At 51.5% G+C, this 17856-nt stretch overlaps 2 protein-coding genes and 1 long non-coding RNA gene across 7 annotated transcripts; 2 read left to right on the top strand and 1 right to left on the bottom strand.

Annotated features, from left to right (window-relative positions):
- Positions 1-1223: 1223 nt before the first annotated feature.
- On the top strand, positions 1224-8490 carry PLPPR2 (phospholipid phosphatase related 2). Of its 5 annotated transcripts, none has more exons than XM_081285605.1 (9): positions 1224-1361; positions 1976-2055; positions 2826-3014; positions 3141-3276; positions 4157-4428; positions 5365-5541; positions 6556-6678; positions 7000-7051; positions 7183-8490. In XM_081285605.1, the coding sequence occupies exons 2-9, from the start codon at positions 1990-1992 to the stop codon at positions 7524-7526; spliced, it is 1359 nt and encodes a 452-aa protein (XP_081141731.1). In that variant the 5' UTR covers positions 1224-1361; positions 1976-1989; the 3' UTR covers positions 7527-8490. The 5 variants fall into 5 exon arrangements, with proteins under 5 accessions (XP_081141731.1, XP_081141732.1, XP_081141734.1 ...); XM_081285606.1 differs by having other exon boundaries at positions 2901-3014; XM_081285608.1 differs by having other exon boundaries at positions 6556-6662; positions 7183-7345.
- Positions 5769-15279, bottom strand: LOC308644459. Its single transcript, XR_014021010.1, has 3 exons — positions 15149-15279; positions 11288-11399; positions 5769-5857 (listed from the first exon to the last, which is right to left on the bottom strand). It is a non-coding gene; the product is annotated as an uncharacterized lncRNA (long non-coding RNA).
- Positions 15058-17549, top strand: SWSAP1 (SWIM-type zinc finger 7 associated protein 1; the record flags this gene model as incomplete). The annotated part of the gene is made up of 2 exons (XM_081285613.1): positions 15058-15303; positions 15818-17549. 2 exons carry the CDS (start codon positions 15058-15060, stop codon positions 16319-16321), a joined length of 750 nt encoding a protein of 249 aa, XP_081141739.1. The 3' UTR covers positions 16322-17549.
- Positions 17550-17856: the final 307 nt, after the last annotated feature.

Below are 17856 nucleotides of genomic sequence, written 5' to 3' on the forward strand. Positions count from 1 at the left end.
CCGGGGGCTTCCCATCTTCCATCTGCTGGTCGAGGCCCGGACTCCGGTTTCCGAGGTTGGGTCCCATCGGGTCCAGCACCGGGAGGGGGAAGGGAGGCGGCGAGCTGGGGCTTCAGACCGGGCTGGGGGAGGGGAGCATGGGTAGAGGACTCTACGTCAGGAGCCAAGCGACGGTGGTGAGGGTGGCTGAGGGTGACTGATTGTGTGGTTGTCATTGTGTATCAGTGTGCGGTTGTGTAATTGTCGTTGTGTGGTTGTATGGCAGTGATTGTGTGACTTCGGGTGTGTCCGTGTGTGTGTCTGCTCTATCATGTGGCTGCTGCTGTCAGTGTCACTCACATTGTGTGTGTGTGTGTGTGTGTGTCTCTCTCTGATGTTGTGGCTTCTATTTGGCGGCACTGTGATTGCTTTTACTGTGTGTGGCTGTCTTGGTGTCAGTATGGTTGTGTGTGTGTTAATGTGTGGCTGCTGTTGTGTGTTCTTTCTGATGATGTGAGTGTGTGGCTGTTTACTGGCTTGGGTCTTGATTGTATGCCTTATGTGGCCATATGTGAGTCTTTGTCATGGTCCATGGATATGCCCTTGTGTGACCATGTGGCTGTGGTTGTGGATGACTCGTCGTCTCTCCAGTGACTGTCAGAATGGGTGAGAGACTGTTAATGTGTGTGGCTGTCACTGAAAGCCTTGTAACTGGGGGTGTGACTCTGTGACCCGGTCTGTGTACGGTGGTTCTCTATACTGAGACTCTTAAGTGTGTTGGCAGCCTGAGTCTACTTCCATGACTGTGACAGGATGAGGACTTGTGTGGGGCTGTTCTTGTAGCTGTGACATGTATAGGGTCTCCTGGTCTCCCTGACTATGTGACTGTGTGGGGGGACGTGTTTGATCTGTGTGGGTGTCCATGACGGGCCGTGTGCATGCTGTGCCTGGTGTATGTGTGTGAATGCTGTTAGAAGGTTGTGGGTGTTGGGTACCTGTGTGAATGAGCGCTCTGTCTTGTTCACCATGAGGCAGGTGCCCAGCATTGTGCTCTTGGTCCTCATTGGGATGGATAAATGAATGTCATGGGGGTGCAGTATTTGGGATTGGAAGCTGTGATTGGGTTGTACACTGAGGGTACTAATGTGGGTGACTCTGGGGGCATCTGGGGCTTCTGGTGACCCTTATCCTTCATGTCACATGGCAGAACGAGCCTCGTGGATGGAGCTTTGGACCCAGAGTGCCTACCCTTGCCTACCTGGGCCTTAGTTTCCACATCTTCACAATGGGGGTGACTGTCCCTGCCCTGCTGGCTACCAGGAGTGGCTGTGAGTCTGTGGTTGTGGCAGCAGCCTGTCAGAAGCCCTAGGGCATTTTCACAGGTGAGTTCAGGTGGGAGAATGGGTGTGAGCTGGTGTGACTGTTGGCCCCTGAAGTCTGGGGACCGAGGTTAGAGGGTTGGCGGAGGGAAGGGGAGAGGCAGCTGGCTGGGAGGTGGGGGAGGAGGGAAAGCAGCTGGGAGAGGAGGCGAGCCTGGCTATCAGCCCGCACCAGATACCACAGCCCATGGGGACTGAGGAGGGGACCCCCAAGGAGGCCATGGGAAAAGGGCCTCACGGAGGGACCCAGCAGGCTTTGGGGGCATGGAGCATGGAGTTCCCCAGGGAAAGAGTGAGGAATCCCTTAAAATCTGGTGGGGGTGGGTGTCATGGAGGAGCCCTTCTAAAGGCCAAGTGGGGAGGGTCCTCCTAAAAGGCCTCTGGTTACCAGCTCCGAAGGCTGTAGAAGGGGACCACTGTAGAATCTTTGGGGTCCCTGACAGGCTAAAGGTGGTGTTGGAGTGGAGTATCCCAGGGGCCAATGAAGTAGGACCTGGATTGTACAAAGCTGTCCAGAAGGCTCAAGGGGGAGAACCAGTGGTCCCTGTGGCCACAGGGATGAAGCCAGGGTCCCAGTGGTTGCCCTGGCGGTCCCACTCCCTGCCCCCGCTCTGCAGGCCCAGCCTTCACTATGGCGGGAGGGAGACCTCACCCGAAGAGGAGTTTCTCCATCATTCCCTGCTTTGTCTTTGTGGAGGTGAGGACCCCAGAACCTCTCCCAGAGGTGGCACCCCATCTTCCTGTCTCTTCTATCTCTGCCCAACCTCAGTGTCCCTTCTTTTGCCAGGTCCCCACCTGGATCCATTATTCCATCTCTTCCTAATCTCTTCCTGTTACCCCAGGATCTCCATTGCTGACCCCCTTCTCTTGAGAAGTGATTACAAGCTTGGGCTCAGAAAGTGTCCTTCTCTGAGTTCTAATCCCACTCTGCCTTGCCCATTCATACTTCAGGACTCTTAAGTGTGTTGGCACCTGAGCCTCAGTTTCCTCATCCTTAAATGGGTGTACTAGAGTCCCTCTCTCCAAGGGCTCTTAGGAATGTAAAATATATAAATTCACAGAAAAAGGCTTAGTGAGAAGCTTCTCCACAGTATAATTTCAGGTGTAATCCCATTGGGTGTGTCTGTCTTTCTGTTTTGAGCCTGGGCCCTGTTCTCACTCTTCCTTCATAATCACTACCCTCCCTCCTCTCTCTCATTCCCTCTTCTTCCCTTTTCTATCCCACCCCCCTTCTCTTTCCTCTTCTTTCCCCTTCTCCTGTCTTCTCTCACTTCTGTCCTCATCTCTGTTCTTCCCAAGTCCCTCTCTCTCTTCCCTCCTTCCCCTCTGTTCTTTCCCTCCCTCCTTGTCGTTGTCCCTCTTCATCTTCCATGTCTGTTTCCCTCCTTTCTCTTTCTCTGTCTCCTTGGCCGCAGAGCCTCTGACCTTCTCTTCTCTCTCTGCTCTCTCCCGCCCTGGCTGGTGCAGTCAGTGCTGCTGGGCATTGTGGTTCTGCTTGCTTACCGCCTGGAGTTCACAGACACCTTCCCCGTGCACACCCAGGGGTTCTTCTGCTATGACAGCACCTACGCCAAGCCCTATCCGGGGCCTGAGGCTGCCAGCCGAGCACCCCCCGCCCTCATCTATGCCTTGGTCACTGCTGGGCCCACCCTTACGGTGAGATGGTGTGGGTTGCCTTGGTCAGACCCTGGAGAGGACCTCCCAGGAGGCCGAAAGGCCACATGGGCTGGTGGAAATATGGGCCTGAAGGCCAGGGAGACCCCACCTTGGTCTTGTCCACAGATCCTGCTGGGGGAGCTGGCACGTGCCTTTTTCCCCGCACCACCCTCCGCCAGCCCCGTCATCGGGGAGAGCACCATCGTGTCAGGGGCCTGCTGCCGCTTCAGCCCCCCGCTGCGGAGGCTGGTTCGCTTCCTGGGTGAGAGCCTCAGCCCATGGTCAGCCCTGTAGTAATAGGAAAGGGGGAGGCAGTTGCAGAGGCAAAGGGAGAAGGACTGGTTCTGCCATCAGAGAATTCAGGGTATGAAGGAAAAAGTCTTCCAGTTGGCATGATGGAGACTACAGGGGGCAAGGAGAGGGACTTGGGTTCAGTTAGAAATAAAATGGAGGTTCTGGGGGACTTGGAGGGGCCTAACCCAACTACAATGGCACCTGGAGGAAGAGGGCCCAAAAATGGAACATGGGGAGTCTTGGGCACAGAAGGCATGGCCATGCCTGTGGCCAAACACAGTGGGGGCCTCGGAGCAGGCAGATGAGACTCCCAGTCACATTACCTGGGGCCCCAGTCACAGTTGGTCATGGGGCTGGGAGTAGAGCGTAAATCTGAGCATGGCTCCAGTGGCAGAGGGCTGGAGATGCAGCTCTGGCTGATTAGGGCCCCAGGGGAAGAGGGATCAACTCAGCGAAAGTGGGGCAGGCATAAGGAGGCCCAGCCATCCTTAGGGTTTTCTCAGGTGGTCCCAGGCCTGGGCCTAGTCTGATGGGATGCTGGTTACGGGGTCCAGCCTCTGCTGTAATGGGATTCCAAGGCAAGGTCACTCTTGACATAGGATAATCTGAGAGGGACAGAGGCCACATGTTCTTACAGTGAAAGTTCCAGGGGTAGGAGGCCCTGAGGTCCTTCATGGTCGTCCCCAAAGAAGGGGGACCTTGGCCCAGGTATAATATGGTCCCAGGTATGCTTTAAAGGTGCTCCTAGGAACAGGGAGACAAGCAGCTGGTGGAGACTGGGGGCTTTCAGGGGGAGGGCCATTGGACATCAGGACTGGGGACATGAACCCCTTTCCTTCCCCCACCAGGCGTGTACTCCTTCGGCCTCTTTACCACGACCATCTTCGCCAATGCGGGGCAGGTGGTGACTGGCAACCCCACGCCACACTTCCTGTCAGTGTGCCGCCCCAACTACACCGCCCTGGGCTGCTCACCACCCTCACCTGACCGTCCAGGGCCTGACCGCTTTGTCACTGACCAGGGTGCCTGTGCAGGTAGCCCCAGCCTCGTGGCTGCTGCGCGCCGCGCCTTTCCCTGCAAGGATGCAGCCCTCTGCGCCTACGCGGTCACCTACACGGCGGTGAGCACCTGGAGGAGCAGAGGGGTCGGAACACAGCGCATGAGGTGGGCTGCCGTCAGGAGGCTTCCGGGCCTGGAGCCTTAGATTTCTCACCACCTCCTGCTCCATGAGGCCACGCCCAGGTGCTAGGATTCCCGTCCTAGGGCGGAGTCTATGGTTAGGGTCCCTGACTCCTCCCCTGGGTCCTGGCCACAGGACCTGCCCTTGGTGTCTAACCATGGCTCCTGCCCTGGTAACGCCATGCCCAAAGAAGGCTCTTGCCGCCACACTGTGGGATCAGGAGGCTGTCCTGGGAGTGTGGAACTCTGCTCCTTAGGTTCCCACAAGGCAACAGGCCCTGAAGAGTAGGTGGGGGCTAGACGGTGGGCGTCAGCCCTTCCCCTGGGCCTTGGCCCGCCCCTTGTTGCCCTGGATCTGTAACTGTCCTGTTTTTCCCTAGTCGCAACCTCTGTTGCTTGGTTCCTTTTTCTGGTCTCTGGGATGATGTTCTAACCTGGCAGTGGCCTTGTGGCGCTGGGCATGCTACCCGCTGAAGCTCTTAGAGCTGCCCCTTTGGCCCTGACTCCTCTCTTGTTCTGTGGCCACGTCCTAATCCCATCCGCACCCAGTAAGCGTCTGGGACTTTGTCCACGTAGTACAAGGGCCCCAGGTCCCGACCTCTGCTCTTTGGAGCTCTGGTCACATTCCCCTAGCCCAGCAGACTGTGTGCGTGGGACTCCAGGACCCCAACTCCTGATCCCTCTAGTTGCCATTTCAGTCACACCCCTATTCTGCAAGAGCTCCTTGAACCCTGGAGTCCCTTACTCTGTGCCTGTAGCCCTGGATGGCGCCCTCCAACCCCAAAGTTTGATCGTGTTTCTCAGCCTGAAAGACAGTGTCCCCGAGGGTTGGTCGACTTCACTTCAGTGTGTCCTCTGATCAGTCTGGTTCCCACAGATGTATGTTACCCTCGTGTTCCGCGTGAAGGGTTCCCGCCTGGTTAAACCCTCCCTCTGCCTGGCCCTGCTGTGCCCCGCTTTCCTGGTGGGCGTGGTCCGCGTGGCCGAGTACCGCAATCACTGGTCGGACGTGCTGGCGGGCTTCCTGACTGGAGCAGCCATCGCTACCTTTCTGGTGAGCCCCAAACCCACCCATCACCATGGGAGACCTCCCATCAGCCCCTTGGCCTTGGGCTCCACATTACTTTGGGCAGGTCCTTTAACCTGACCCAGGCCTGTATGTTCTCATCTGTGAAATGGAGTAACAGGACCAGGATCAGGGCAAGGCCCTGTCTTGGATGCAAAATTGAAGACAAACATTCAGCAATCAAGATAAATAATTTAGGGGCTGGGGATGTGGCTCAAGCGGTAGCGCGCTCGCCTGGCATACGTGCGGCCCGGGTTCGATCCTCAGCACCACATACAAACAATGATGTTGTGTCCGCGGAGAACTAACAAATAAATATTTAAGAAAAAAAAAAAGATAAATAATTTAATGAAATCTTTTTTTCTTTTTTCTTTTTTTTCTTTTTTGGTACCAGAGATTGAACTCGGGCACTCAACCACTGAGCCATATCCCCATCCCTATTTTGTATTTATTTGGAGACAGGTTTTCAGTGAGTTGCTTAGCCCCTTGGTTGGCTTTAAACTTGAGATCCTCCTATCTCAGCCTCCCAAGCCGCTGGGATTACTGCGCTGGCTTAATGAAATCTTTTTAAAAATCAAAATTCATGCCAAGTAATCGCAACATACAAAACATTAAAATTTTAAATGGGGCTGGGGGTCAGCTCAGTGGTAGAGCGCTTGCTTAGCATGGGTGAGGCCCTGGCTTCCATACCCAGCACCGCAGAAACAAAAAGCAAAAACCACAAATCAAACAACCAAAACCACAAGAGTTATAATGAAAACAGGGTGAATCCTGCCCTTGACAGTCAGCCTTGCTTGCTTCTCCCTAGTCCCAGCCCTGTGGGTACCTAACTCTTAGTGAAGTGCAAGAGCAGTGCTTGGCACATAGTAAATACCATCAAAATGTTAGCTATTTGTGGAAACCTGAGCCTCAGTTTCTTGATCTGAAAAATGGGGATAATATTTACGTAACTCCTATGCCATTGGCCTCAGGCCTCAATTGGCCCTTTTCCCTCTGTCACAGGTCACCTGTGTTGTGCACAATTTCCAGAGCCGGCCTCCCTCTGGCCGAAGGCTCTCCCCCTGGGAGGACCTGGGCCAGGCCCCCACCATGGACAGCCCCCTCGAAAAGTTAAGTGTGGCCCAGGTAAGGGGGGCCGGGGGCTGTACCCGGCTGGAGAAGGGTGGTGGGTGGAGAAGGCCCAAGGAAGCAGGAAGACAGGCAGGAAGTGGGATGGCAGGGCCCTGGGGAGGTGGAGAGGTCAGCCACACTTGCGGACTAGGTCTCAGGGAGGGAACAGCCCTGAAGACTGGGAGTGCACACCTTCTGCCCCCTGAGGGGACACCATTAATCCAGAGAACTCTGGTTGTCTTTTCCACTGGGTTCTTTGCCTAAAGAGCCTTTCTTGGTTGTGGACGGTGGGTTCCAGGGGTCCTCTAGCCCCTTCCCTCTGCCTCTCTGTCTCAGGAATCCGAGACCTGCAGGCCGCATTCGACACCGGCACGGCTCACCCCATCCAGTGAGTGTGGGGATAGTGGGGGGACAAACAAGGGGGGACTTCCCGGTGGGCAGCCACTGCGCTCTCACCTAGACTTTCATGGCCCCCTGCCAAGATCTCTAATGCCCTGCTCTCTGATGCCTGCCCTCTAGAGCCGCAGAACTGCGCCCGCCGTGGCCACCTGATCCCCAGCTGTGTGTCCTCTAGGGCCCCAGCCATGTGTTCGTCACCTCGTGTGCCCCGCCCTCGACTGAGGTCTGAGCCAACGCCCCTACCACTGCCCTTGCCCCTTCCAGCGCCAACTCCCAGCCAGGGCCCCTCACCTTCCTCTCCTGGACCTGGGGGGCCAGGCGGGGGTGGTGGACGTGGCCGGAAGCTGCTGTTGCCCACTCCCCTGCTGCGGGACCTGTATACCCTCAGTGGACTCTACCCCTCCCCCTTCCACCGGGACAACTTCAGCCCTTACCTGTTTGCCAGTCGCGACCACCTGCTGTGAGGCCCACCTATCCACCCAGAACCTGCCCATGTCCCTCTTTCTCCCCTGCCACACGTGTATGTGCGTGTGCCGTGTGAGTGCCAAAGCCTCCTGTCCACAAACCAGCCGGACCTGACATTAGAAGATGGCTGGAAGGATATGGGGGAGGGGAACCCCTGCCTCTTTTGCCCTCTGGGACACTCCAGTGGGCACAGCTGCTGGTTGGGCCCTTGTACCTAGGATTGTTCTTTTAAGGGCTAAAGTTTGACTCAATTGGCCATTGCCCAGCCAATGAGAACCCCCAGTTCTCAGAATTCTACCCAAAAGGGGTTTACTCTAGCCAGTGGGAGCCTCCCTCTCACTTCTTAGAATCCTCAGGCAAGAGGGCAACTCCAGCCTGCATTCAGTGTCTGAACGGCCAGTAGGAGCCCTGGGCTTTCAGAATTTTAGAGTGGGTGGGTATGATTCCAGTCAATGGGGGACCGCCTGTGTTTAAGTATGCGCAGAGGAGAGGGGGGAGAAGGGTTCATCCTTTGCTACCAGATCCTTTCTCCTCAGAATCACAGGGTCCAGCTGGAGGGTGGGGGGCAGGCTCCCCCATGGCAGGGTCCTTGGGGTACCTCTTCTCCCTCAGCCCCTCCCCCACATGCACCCTCTCACCCAGTCCCACCTGACTCCCTACTTAAGCAGGGCTTACCCCAGTTCAGATGTTTTGGGGTTCAGGGTGCTGTGTCTCCCCTTGCCTGTGCCCAGCGCACCACCCAACCCTTCTGTTATTTATTAGGGCTGTGGGAAAGAACTTTTTTTTCTTGGAACCCACCCCTGTTCTTCATACTGCCCCCCATGCCTCAGCCTCATGCAGATGTGCCATCTTGGGGGGCATGGGTGGAGCAGAGGGGGCTCCCCTACCCTGAGCAGCCAAATGCAGTGGGCAGAGGAGACATTGTCCCCCTTTCCTGCACCCTTCTCATCTTTAATAAAGATCTGGCTTCTCATCTTTAATAAAAACCTGTTTATAACAGAAGTTTGGCCACTTGCCTGCCTCCCCCGGGCAGTGGGGTGTGAAGGACTGTGACTGTGGGTCTGGATGGCTGTGAATCTGGGTGTGGGTGTGCTGTCACAGTGTATCTGAGGACAACTGTGGAGATGCAGTTGTGTGGCCATGGAGCCAGCAATTTGGGTCAAAATATGGCTTGGCGTTTCTTTGTTGTGTGGCCTCAGGAAAGTTAATTAATATCTCTGTGCTCTTGTTTCTTCATCCGTCCAATGCAGATAATCCTCACAAGCCACTAGGGCAAACAAATACATGACTGGGGCCTCACATGAAGGTGTTCCTCGGATAGCTGGCCTGTTTCTGACAATAGCCAGAGGAGCAGAGCGCACGCGAGACAGGGTAAGGGTGTGAGAGGGAAGGAGGATGCTAGGAGACACTAGGAACCTCCAAGCCAAGTATCTGGCAGCAAGGGACTGATTGGGGGCTTGTGCCAAGTGCCAAACCCCCAAGAACTTAGAGGAGACTAGGGAGGGCAGAAGGACATGGAGCTCCAGACACTGTGGCTCTGTGGGACCTCTGGATCCCAGAGATACTTAGGAACCAGGAAAGGGGAATCTGCTTCCCTTCTTGCCACATTCATTCATTCATTCAAACACTATGGGACACCTACCAAGTGTCAGGTTGTGTTAAGCTGCTGTAACAAAATACCATAGGCTACGTGGCTGATAAACAACAGAAATTTACTTCTCAAAGATCTGGAGGCTGCAAGGTGTGGTGGCGTACACCTGTAAACCCAGCAGCTCAAGAGGTTGAAGCAGGAGGACTGGAAGTACAAAACCAGCCTCAGCAACTTAGCAAGGTGCTGAGTGACTCAGCAAGACCCTGTGTCTAAATAAAATACAAAAAAGGGCCAGGGATGTTGCTCAGTGGTTAGTGCCCCTGGGTTCAATCTCCAGCACCAAAAAAAAAAAAAAAAAATCTGGAGTCTGGGAAGTCCAAGATCAAGGCAGCAACAAATTTGGTGTCTGTTGAGGGCCTGTCCCTCTTGGATAGCTGTCTTATTCTACTATGACATGGCAGAAGGAAGAAGGAGCTCTCTGGGGCCTCTTTAATTAGGTCACAAATCTTAGCACCTAATCACCTGTGAGAGGTCCCACCTCCCAATATCATTAGGTTAAAGGTTAGAATCTCAACAGGAATTTGGGAGGGGGGGGGGCAGGCACAAGGACCATAGCAGTAAACAGAACAGATACAAATACCTGCCCTCATGGAACTCATAAGCTAATACCTGATAAGCAATAAAGAAAATAACCTATATACAGACAGATTCACACTCCCAATTTTTATAAAAGATTGAAAACAAAAAAATTTTTTTTTCATTTTTGAGGGGAATTTTACTCAGAGTTTCAGGCATGCTAGACAAGAAGTGGTCTACCACTAAGCTACCTTCCCAGCCTTTAAAAAAATTTTATTTTAAGACAGGGTCTCACCAAGTTGCCCAGGCTGGCTTCAAAGTTGTGGTCCTCCTACCTCAGCCTCCTGAGTAGCTGGTATTAAATAGAATGCATTTTGACACATCATACATAAATGGAGTATAACCTCTCATTCTTTTGATTGTACCAAGCCCATTTTGAAAACCAAAATCCTTTCTTAACTCCCTTGTGTCAAACCTGATCTGAACTGATGTGAGGTTAAGTATAGCTTTTAATTATTTCACTTGATGCAAATATTCTTGTTTTACTGTAGATAAGGTGTTTGGTCTTGGTATATTATATATAACCCTAGGCCCCATTAGGGGTATTATGCAAGACAGAATTTACACCACGTTACCTTTAAAAAATTGGAAAAGTTCTGAATTCCAAACTCTGAGATCAAAGACTTAGGTAAGGGATTGGGACTGCTGATACATTAGAGAGTGATATGGGACAAGGAGAAAACGCAAGCTAGGGAAAATGTGAGAATTGTGGATGGGACTTGGCTTACAATTTAAAGAGCATGGCCAGGGGGATGTGAAGGAGTAAAGGAAAGGAACGATGTAAATATCCAGTGACGGAAATAGCAAGTGCAAAGTTCCTGAGCTGGAGACCATGCCTGATGTGTTCGGGGAACAGCAAAGAGGTCTGTAGGGCTGGAGTGGAGCGGGAGAGTTGGAAATAGAGGAAGAAGAGGTTGGGGAGATGGTGAAATGGGTCGTTGGCCACAGGGAATAAAGTGGGAGAACTAGTGAGCTGAAGGTGGAGGACAGACAGCATCGACCAACCTGCTTGGCCCACCACGGCTCTGTTTACCCCTCATACACTTGAAATCTGTGCTTCCCCCTGAACTTCCCCTCGGGCCAAGAATCAAATAAAACCTCAGTACCACGGACAGCACCTCTGCCCACTGCCGCTACCGCTGTCCAAGGTGCTGATGTGGAGAGAAGGGGGTAAGAGTGACTTAGGTCTGAAGGTTGGTGACAGCAGCCCTGGTCTTGACCTCATTCTCAACTCTAAAAGATGGATGAACTTCAGTAGAGAACACCTCCATGAGTCAAAGCATTTCAAATTCAACTCCACCAAAACGGCTGTGTTTTAGAACGTACGAAAGAACACTATTGTCCTTGACTCAAAACCCTTGTGGCCAGGTGCTCTGGTGCACACTGGTAATCTCGGCTACTTGGGTGGCTGAGGCAGGAGGATCACAAGTTGGAGGACAGTCTGTTTTAGCTTTTTGCTGCAGTGACAAAACACACACACACACAATATCTACAAGAACAATTTTAAGAAGATAAAATTATTTGGGGGCTCACCGTTTCAGGGGTCTTGGTTCATAGATGGCTGACTCCATTCCTTGCAGCTCGAGGTCAGACAGAACCATGGTGAAAGAGTGTGGTGAAGTCAAGCAGCTCAGGGCATGACAATCTGGAAGCAGAGAGACACTAAGCTCAGCTCACAAAATATATATCAAAGGCTCACAAAATATATATCAATGACCCACCTCATTCAGCCACTGCCTGTAGGCACCACTCAGTCAATCCCTATCAGGAGACTAATTCACTGATTGGGTTGTGAGATCCTTAACCCAATCGTTCACCTCTAAACTTTTTTGCATTGTCTCACACATGAGCTTTTGAGAGACACCTCATATCTAAACCATAACAGCCTCAGCAACTTAGCAAGGCCTTCAGAGACTTGGTGAAACCATCTCTTAAAATAAAAAGGACTGGGGATATAGCTCAGTGGTAAATCACACAAGGGCTCAATCCCCAGTACCCATAACAGAGAAAGAGAGAGGACACACATTGAGAACACGCTGGGAGTATAGCTCAGTTGTAGAGCACTTGCCTAACATGCGAGGCCCTTGTCAATCCCTAGTACCCCCCCACACACACACACACGATATCTCAAGCCGGGCATGGTGGCCCATGCCTGTCATCCCAGCAGCTTGGGAGGCTGAGTGAGGCAGGAGGATCACGAATTCAAAGCCAGCCTCAGCAAAAGTGAGGCTCTAAGCAAATCAGCAAGACCCTGTCTCTAAATAACATGTAAAATAGGACTGGGGAGGTGGCTCAGTGGTTGAGTGTCCCTGAGTTCAATCCCAAGTACCCCCCCCACACACACACACAAAATCTCTCTCAAGACCGCAGTGGCTTTCTAACCAAAATCCAACTTCCTAGTGGCATGGGCATTTGCACTTCCATGTGTGTCCACCTGAAGGCTCTTCCCCTGCATTCATGCTTCATTCACTCCTTCACCTCCTTCGGGTCTTTTCTCAGCTGTCACCTCCCCAACAAATCCTACCCTGACCACCCTATTTGAAACTGAAAAATCTAATTGGTCTTTCCAGCTTCTCTTCCCTGTGAAAACAATTTTTAAATCATCTGCTCATACACTTTATGTTTAGTGGCTGTTTTCTTCTCGTCAGCTCTACTAGGTCAGAGACTTTGTCTATTTTTCTCTCATGATTGGGTCCCCAGCTGCTCTATCAAAGCACCTGGCACTGGTGGCTCGAACGGGCCCTGGAACACAAGAGATTCTTAAACAATGTTTGTTGGAGTAATGAACCAATCGCTTGAACATGGCATAGACTAAGAGGAAGCAGGGACTGACCCTGAACCACCACTTCCCCACCCCTGGCCCCTCTGCAGCCCCAACCATGGGCTGCTGTGCCCTCCCATGGAGCATCTCTGTTTTAAATGCCTTTCTGTGAAGACAGGAAAACGGAATTCTGAGAAGTGACAGAAAGAACTGTGGTCCAGAGAGATTTGCCAAATGTCTGCATCACGACTGAATGTCCTCACCCAGCCGACATTTATGAGCACCTACTGGGTGCCAGGTGCTGTGCTAGGAGCTGGGGACCTGGCAGTGAACAAAACAAAGACTTTATCTTTGTGGAGCTGACACTGTAGAGAGGAGAGATGTCATCAAGTAAATGCTTAATGTTGGAAGTGATGGTATTCGAAGCTGTGCAAGTTTTCACACGTGGTCAGAGAAAGCCTCTCCATGTAGATGCTATTTGGCCAGAGACCTAAATGGAGTTATTTCTTTTTTTTTAATATTTTTTTTAGTTGTTGATAGACCTTTATTTTATTTATTTATATGTGGTGCTGAGAACCGAACCCAGGGCCTCACATGTGCTAGGAGAGCCATCTACCACTGAGCCACAACCCTAACCCCTGGAGTTGTGTGTTTTTTATAAATCTGCTGGGTGTGATGGTGCTTACCTATAACCCCATGATTCCAGAGGCCAAGACAAGAGGACTGCAATTTGAGGTCAGCCTCGGCAATTTAGCAAGACTCCCAAAAACTTAGTGAGACCTTGTCTCAAAATTAAAAAAAAAAAAAAAAGGACTGGGATGTGGTTGAGTGGTAAAGAACCCTTGGATTGGATCCTCAGTACCAAAACATGAGCCAAACAGATGTCTATGAATGACTGCTCTGGGTAAAGGAACATCAAGTGCAAAGGACCTGAGGTGAGGCCTCAGAATGCTCTTGGGTAGGTAATTGTGTGATGTTAGTGTTGCCTACTCTGTATAACTGATGTGTTGCAGTGTGAGGCAGTATTTTTGACAGAGCTGTGTAACCATGTGCCTCAGAGTTTGTATGTGTTTGTGTGCATGTGCATGCATGCAAGTAGTGACTATGGTACAGTTGTATCAGAGTGTGTTCTTGTGTGTGTGCAAGAGAAAGGATGTGTGTGTGTGTGTGAACACAGGACAGAATGCGTATGGGATCCTTTGTGTCTGGATGGATATAGCTGTGAGCATGTGGATGATGGAGATTCTGGAAATGAAATATATGCAGAGATGTCATGGTGTGTGTGTGTGTGTGTGTGTGTGTGTGTGTGTGTGTGTAAAGGGTGTGGGGGTACCCAGCTGTTTGAGTGGGTGTATTGGGGGATGTTGTGGAGCTGTTTTCTGGTCAGAGAGAGAGAGAGAGAGAGAGAGAGAGAGAGCGCGCGCGCCCAGGAAATCACAGTTCTGCCCTGCTCCTGGGTCTCCAGGCAACAGCACCACTTTGAAGTTACCAGGAGACCAGGTTGCTAGGGCAACACAAACAGAGTGGCAGCTCTGGGGCAAAGTCTGGGTGAGGAGACCCAGTCAGTGATCATGCTCACTCACTTCGTTCCTTCCTCTCACCCAGTTTCTCAAAATCCCTACCTTTCTTCCTTTGCTGATTTAACAAGAACATATTTGAGACTTACAATGTGTTAACGCTGTTCTGAGCCCTGGAGTGACAGAGGTGACAAGGCAAACCAGACCTCTACTGAATTTCTCTCTCCCAGCCCCTTTCTTTCCTGCCTCTTTTGTCTTATATTCCCCCTTGGCTCCTTCCCTCAGCACAAGCAAGATTCCAGAAGCCCCCATGCCAATGAGAACGTAAGGTGAGAAGCCTCTTCTCACAGAGCCTCTTAGGTAGCTGCTGCTGTTTTGTTGTGTCGTTGTTGTTTGCACACAGTGTGCCTGAACCTGTGGCCCCAAACACTTGTCACCATATTCAGGTGTGTAGAGACACAAGCACACAACTCATCCCTCTACACTTCTCAGTTGCATTGGGTGACATCATCAAAACCACACACAGACACAAGCCCATCAATATTGCCCTGAGACACCATGAGACCCATTTTACAGGTGAGCAAACTTAGGCTAGGAGACTTGAAGTAATGTCAGTGATTTGGGCCTGTTTGCTCCAACACTCAATGCGTATATGTTGCTTACAAGACACTCACCTTAGAGACGTGCACAGACTAAAGATGAAAGCATAGGAAAAGATATGGTGATTAGCTGACTAGCTGATTAGCTCGCAGTAATAGTACTCATGCTGCTTCCCCCAGCAGCCTCCCTCAGAGAACGGTCTTATCTCCCTTAAATTCCTCCATTTCTCTAAAACTCAAGACTAGGTTATCTGCTCAGTCGGGGGGGGGGGGGGCGGGGGGGGGGAGCTAGCAAACACGATTTACTTTTGACGGACAGCTCCAGGGACCAATAGAGAAGCTAAGTTTACTGTAACCAATGAGGCCTCAGTTTGGGAGGGATCAAGGCTGGGAATGCGCCCCCGATTGGACAGAGACGTGTTGCGAATGGCGGAGACGCTGAGGCGGGTGCTAAGCCGGGGTAGCGCGGTGGGGAACGGGGAGGACACGGCAGAGGCGGGGCCACCTTTGCTCTTACTCGGTGCTCCAGGCTCTGGAAAAACAGCGCTGCTATTTGCGGCGGCCTTGGAGGCGGCAGGAGAGGGCCGAGGCCCTGTCCTCTTCCTGACTCGTAGGCCTCTTCAAAGCCTGCCCCGCGGCACCGGTGCGGCGCTTGACCCTCTGCGGCTGCAGGTAACGGTGGGGCGGGACCAGAGGCATACCAGCCAATAGTGGGGCGGGTCGAGGATTGAGTGATAGATTGGTAGGTCCCTGGCGGGGATGGCGGGAGGGCTCACCCGAGCGGCCATGATGGGGTGGAGTCAGGAGTGCGTGACGGGTGGAACCAGCGGAACTTAATTGAATGAAAAACCAGCCCACGGCGGGCGGTGTTAGAGGCAGGCCCAGGGGGCGGGGTCAATGGTAATTGAGGGGTGGGGCTAATGAAGCTAAATTTTCAGGGCTTGGTCGGACTGAGAGTGATGGTAGGGGCAGGTTTCCTCTGTCAGTATTGGCCCTTAACTAGTACATGGCAGTGCTGGAAAAAGGATGAATAGGAGAATATTTACCACGTTGTCACCCTGGAACCAGCTGTCTAGGGAGCGAGAGAGTCTGGGACAGCAGGGCTGCCACTGCAGGGAGTCTGACTTCCTGTGCTGAATCTGGCCTTTTCTTTCTTTTTCTTTTTTCTTATTTTTGAATCTTCTAGAAGATTCGCTTCCAGTACCCACCCTCAACTGGAGAGCTTCTCCGGCTCCTGTGCTCTGCCCATGAGGCTCCGGGGCCTGCCCCCTCCCTACTGCTGCTTGATGGCCTGGAGGAGTACCTAGCAAAAGACCCTGGGCCCCAGGAAGCCGCCTACCTGGCTGCCTTGCTTCTGGATACAGTTGCCTACTTCAGCCACCGACGTGGACCCAACCGAGACTGTGGGCTCATGGTGGCTCTCCAGACTCAGGAGGAAGGAGACAGTGGGGATGCCCTGCAGCTGGCACTGCTCCAGCGGTATTTCCCTGCCCAGTGCTGGCTGCAGCCAGATGCACCAGGCCCAGGAGAGTGCCGCATCCGAGCCTGCCTTGAGCCAAGTGGGCTGGGTCCCAGGACAGAGTGGTGTGTGACTTTCCAACCAGATGGAGAGATGAAGATCACCAGGTGGCCCACCCAGGCTTGTGACCCCAGCTCAGACAAGCGTTCAAGCTCTGGAGACCAGCCCTGAACCTTGGTGTGTGACAACCTGTCTGCCTCAGTTTCCGGTGGCTGGAATACTTACTTCAGGAACGTGTGAAGATTCATCACTTAAAGAATATAAAGTGCTTTTTCTCTTTAGCACTATATATAGGGGTTAAAAATTAGCATTATAGGGCTGGGATTGTGGCTCAGCGGTAGAGCGCTCGCCTAGCACGGGCAGGACCCGGGTTTGATCCTCAGCACCACATAAAAATAAAGGCATTGTGTTGTGTCCATCTACACCTAAAAAATAAAAATAAATAAAAATTAGCATTATAGGGGTTGGGGAGAGAGCTTGCATAGCATGTGTGAGGCCCTGGGTTCAATCCTCAATACCATAAACAAGCAAAAACACCCTAGTATTACCATGAATATATTATGTTCAATCAATTCATTTTTTTTTTTACTGTTTTGAGCTGTATAAAGAGTTCATTGATAAATGTAATCTGAGGCTTCCTTCTTTGCCCACTTAAGATTGTAACTAAGACTCAGCCACATCTTGTAGTTCATTCCTTTTGCGATGTTGCATATTAGTCCACGGGCAACTATACCCTAATTTATTCATCATATTGACTTATTTACTGCTTGAACATTCTAGTAAACATATCCTGGTACATAGGTGTACCAGGATACATACCTAGGGTATATGCTTAGAAGTGGAATTTCTGTAGCATAAAGTATGCATGTTTTCAGCTTTCTCTGATTAAGCCAAACTTTTAAAAAGGGGTCATGAAAATTGCTGCTAAATGCCATAATGACATTTGGCATCACCACAGTACTTTGTCTATTTTGTCCCCAGTACTGGGGATGGGACCCAGGGATGCTCTACCACTGAGCTACATCCTCAGTCGTTTTTTAAATTTTTGAGACAGGGTCTCTTTAAGTTGTTGAGGCTGGCCTAGAACTTGCAATCTTCCTACCTCAGCCTCCTGAGTAGTTGCAATTATAGGAGCCAGTGCTTTCTTTCAAACATGGCCTGACTAGGTGTAGCGCACAAGCTTGTAATTTCAGCAACTCAGGAGGCTGAGACAGGAGGATTGTAAGTTCAAGGCTAGCCTCAACAACTTAGGGAGGCCCTAAGCAACTTAGTGAAACCCTGTCTCAAAAAATAAAAAGGATTGGCGATGTAGCTCAGTGACAGAGTATCCCTGGGTTCAATCCCAGAACCAAAAAAAGAAAAACCCTGATTCAGAATAAAGCCCTGTGAGTTATTGTTTTATTGTTGTTGGGTTTTTTATTATTTTTTAAAATTTATTTTAGTTGTACACAATGCCTTTATTTTTATTTATTTATTTTTATGTGGTGCTGAGGATTGAACCCAGGGCCTTGCATGCGCCAGGTGAGTGCTCTACGGCTGAGCCACAACCCCAGCCCCTATTGTTGTTATAGTGATAGAGACTAGATAGAGGGTTACTAAAAAGTTTTCTTCTCCTTGGGAGTACAACAAATTACATCTCCCAGCATCCCATGGTTCTAGTTGGGTCACATGACTTTCTGACCAGTAGAATGTGAGAAAAGAGACTG

Source organism: Spermophilus citellus (genome assembly GCF_964194105.1).
Source record: "Spermophilus citellus genome assembly, chromosome: 3".
Taxonomy (NCBI): domain Eukaryota; kingdom Metazoa; phylum Chordata; class Mammalia; order Rodentia; family Sciuridae; genus Spermophilus; species Spermophilus citellus.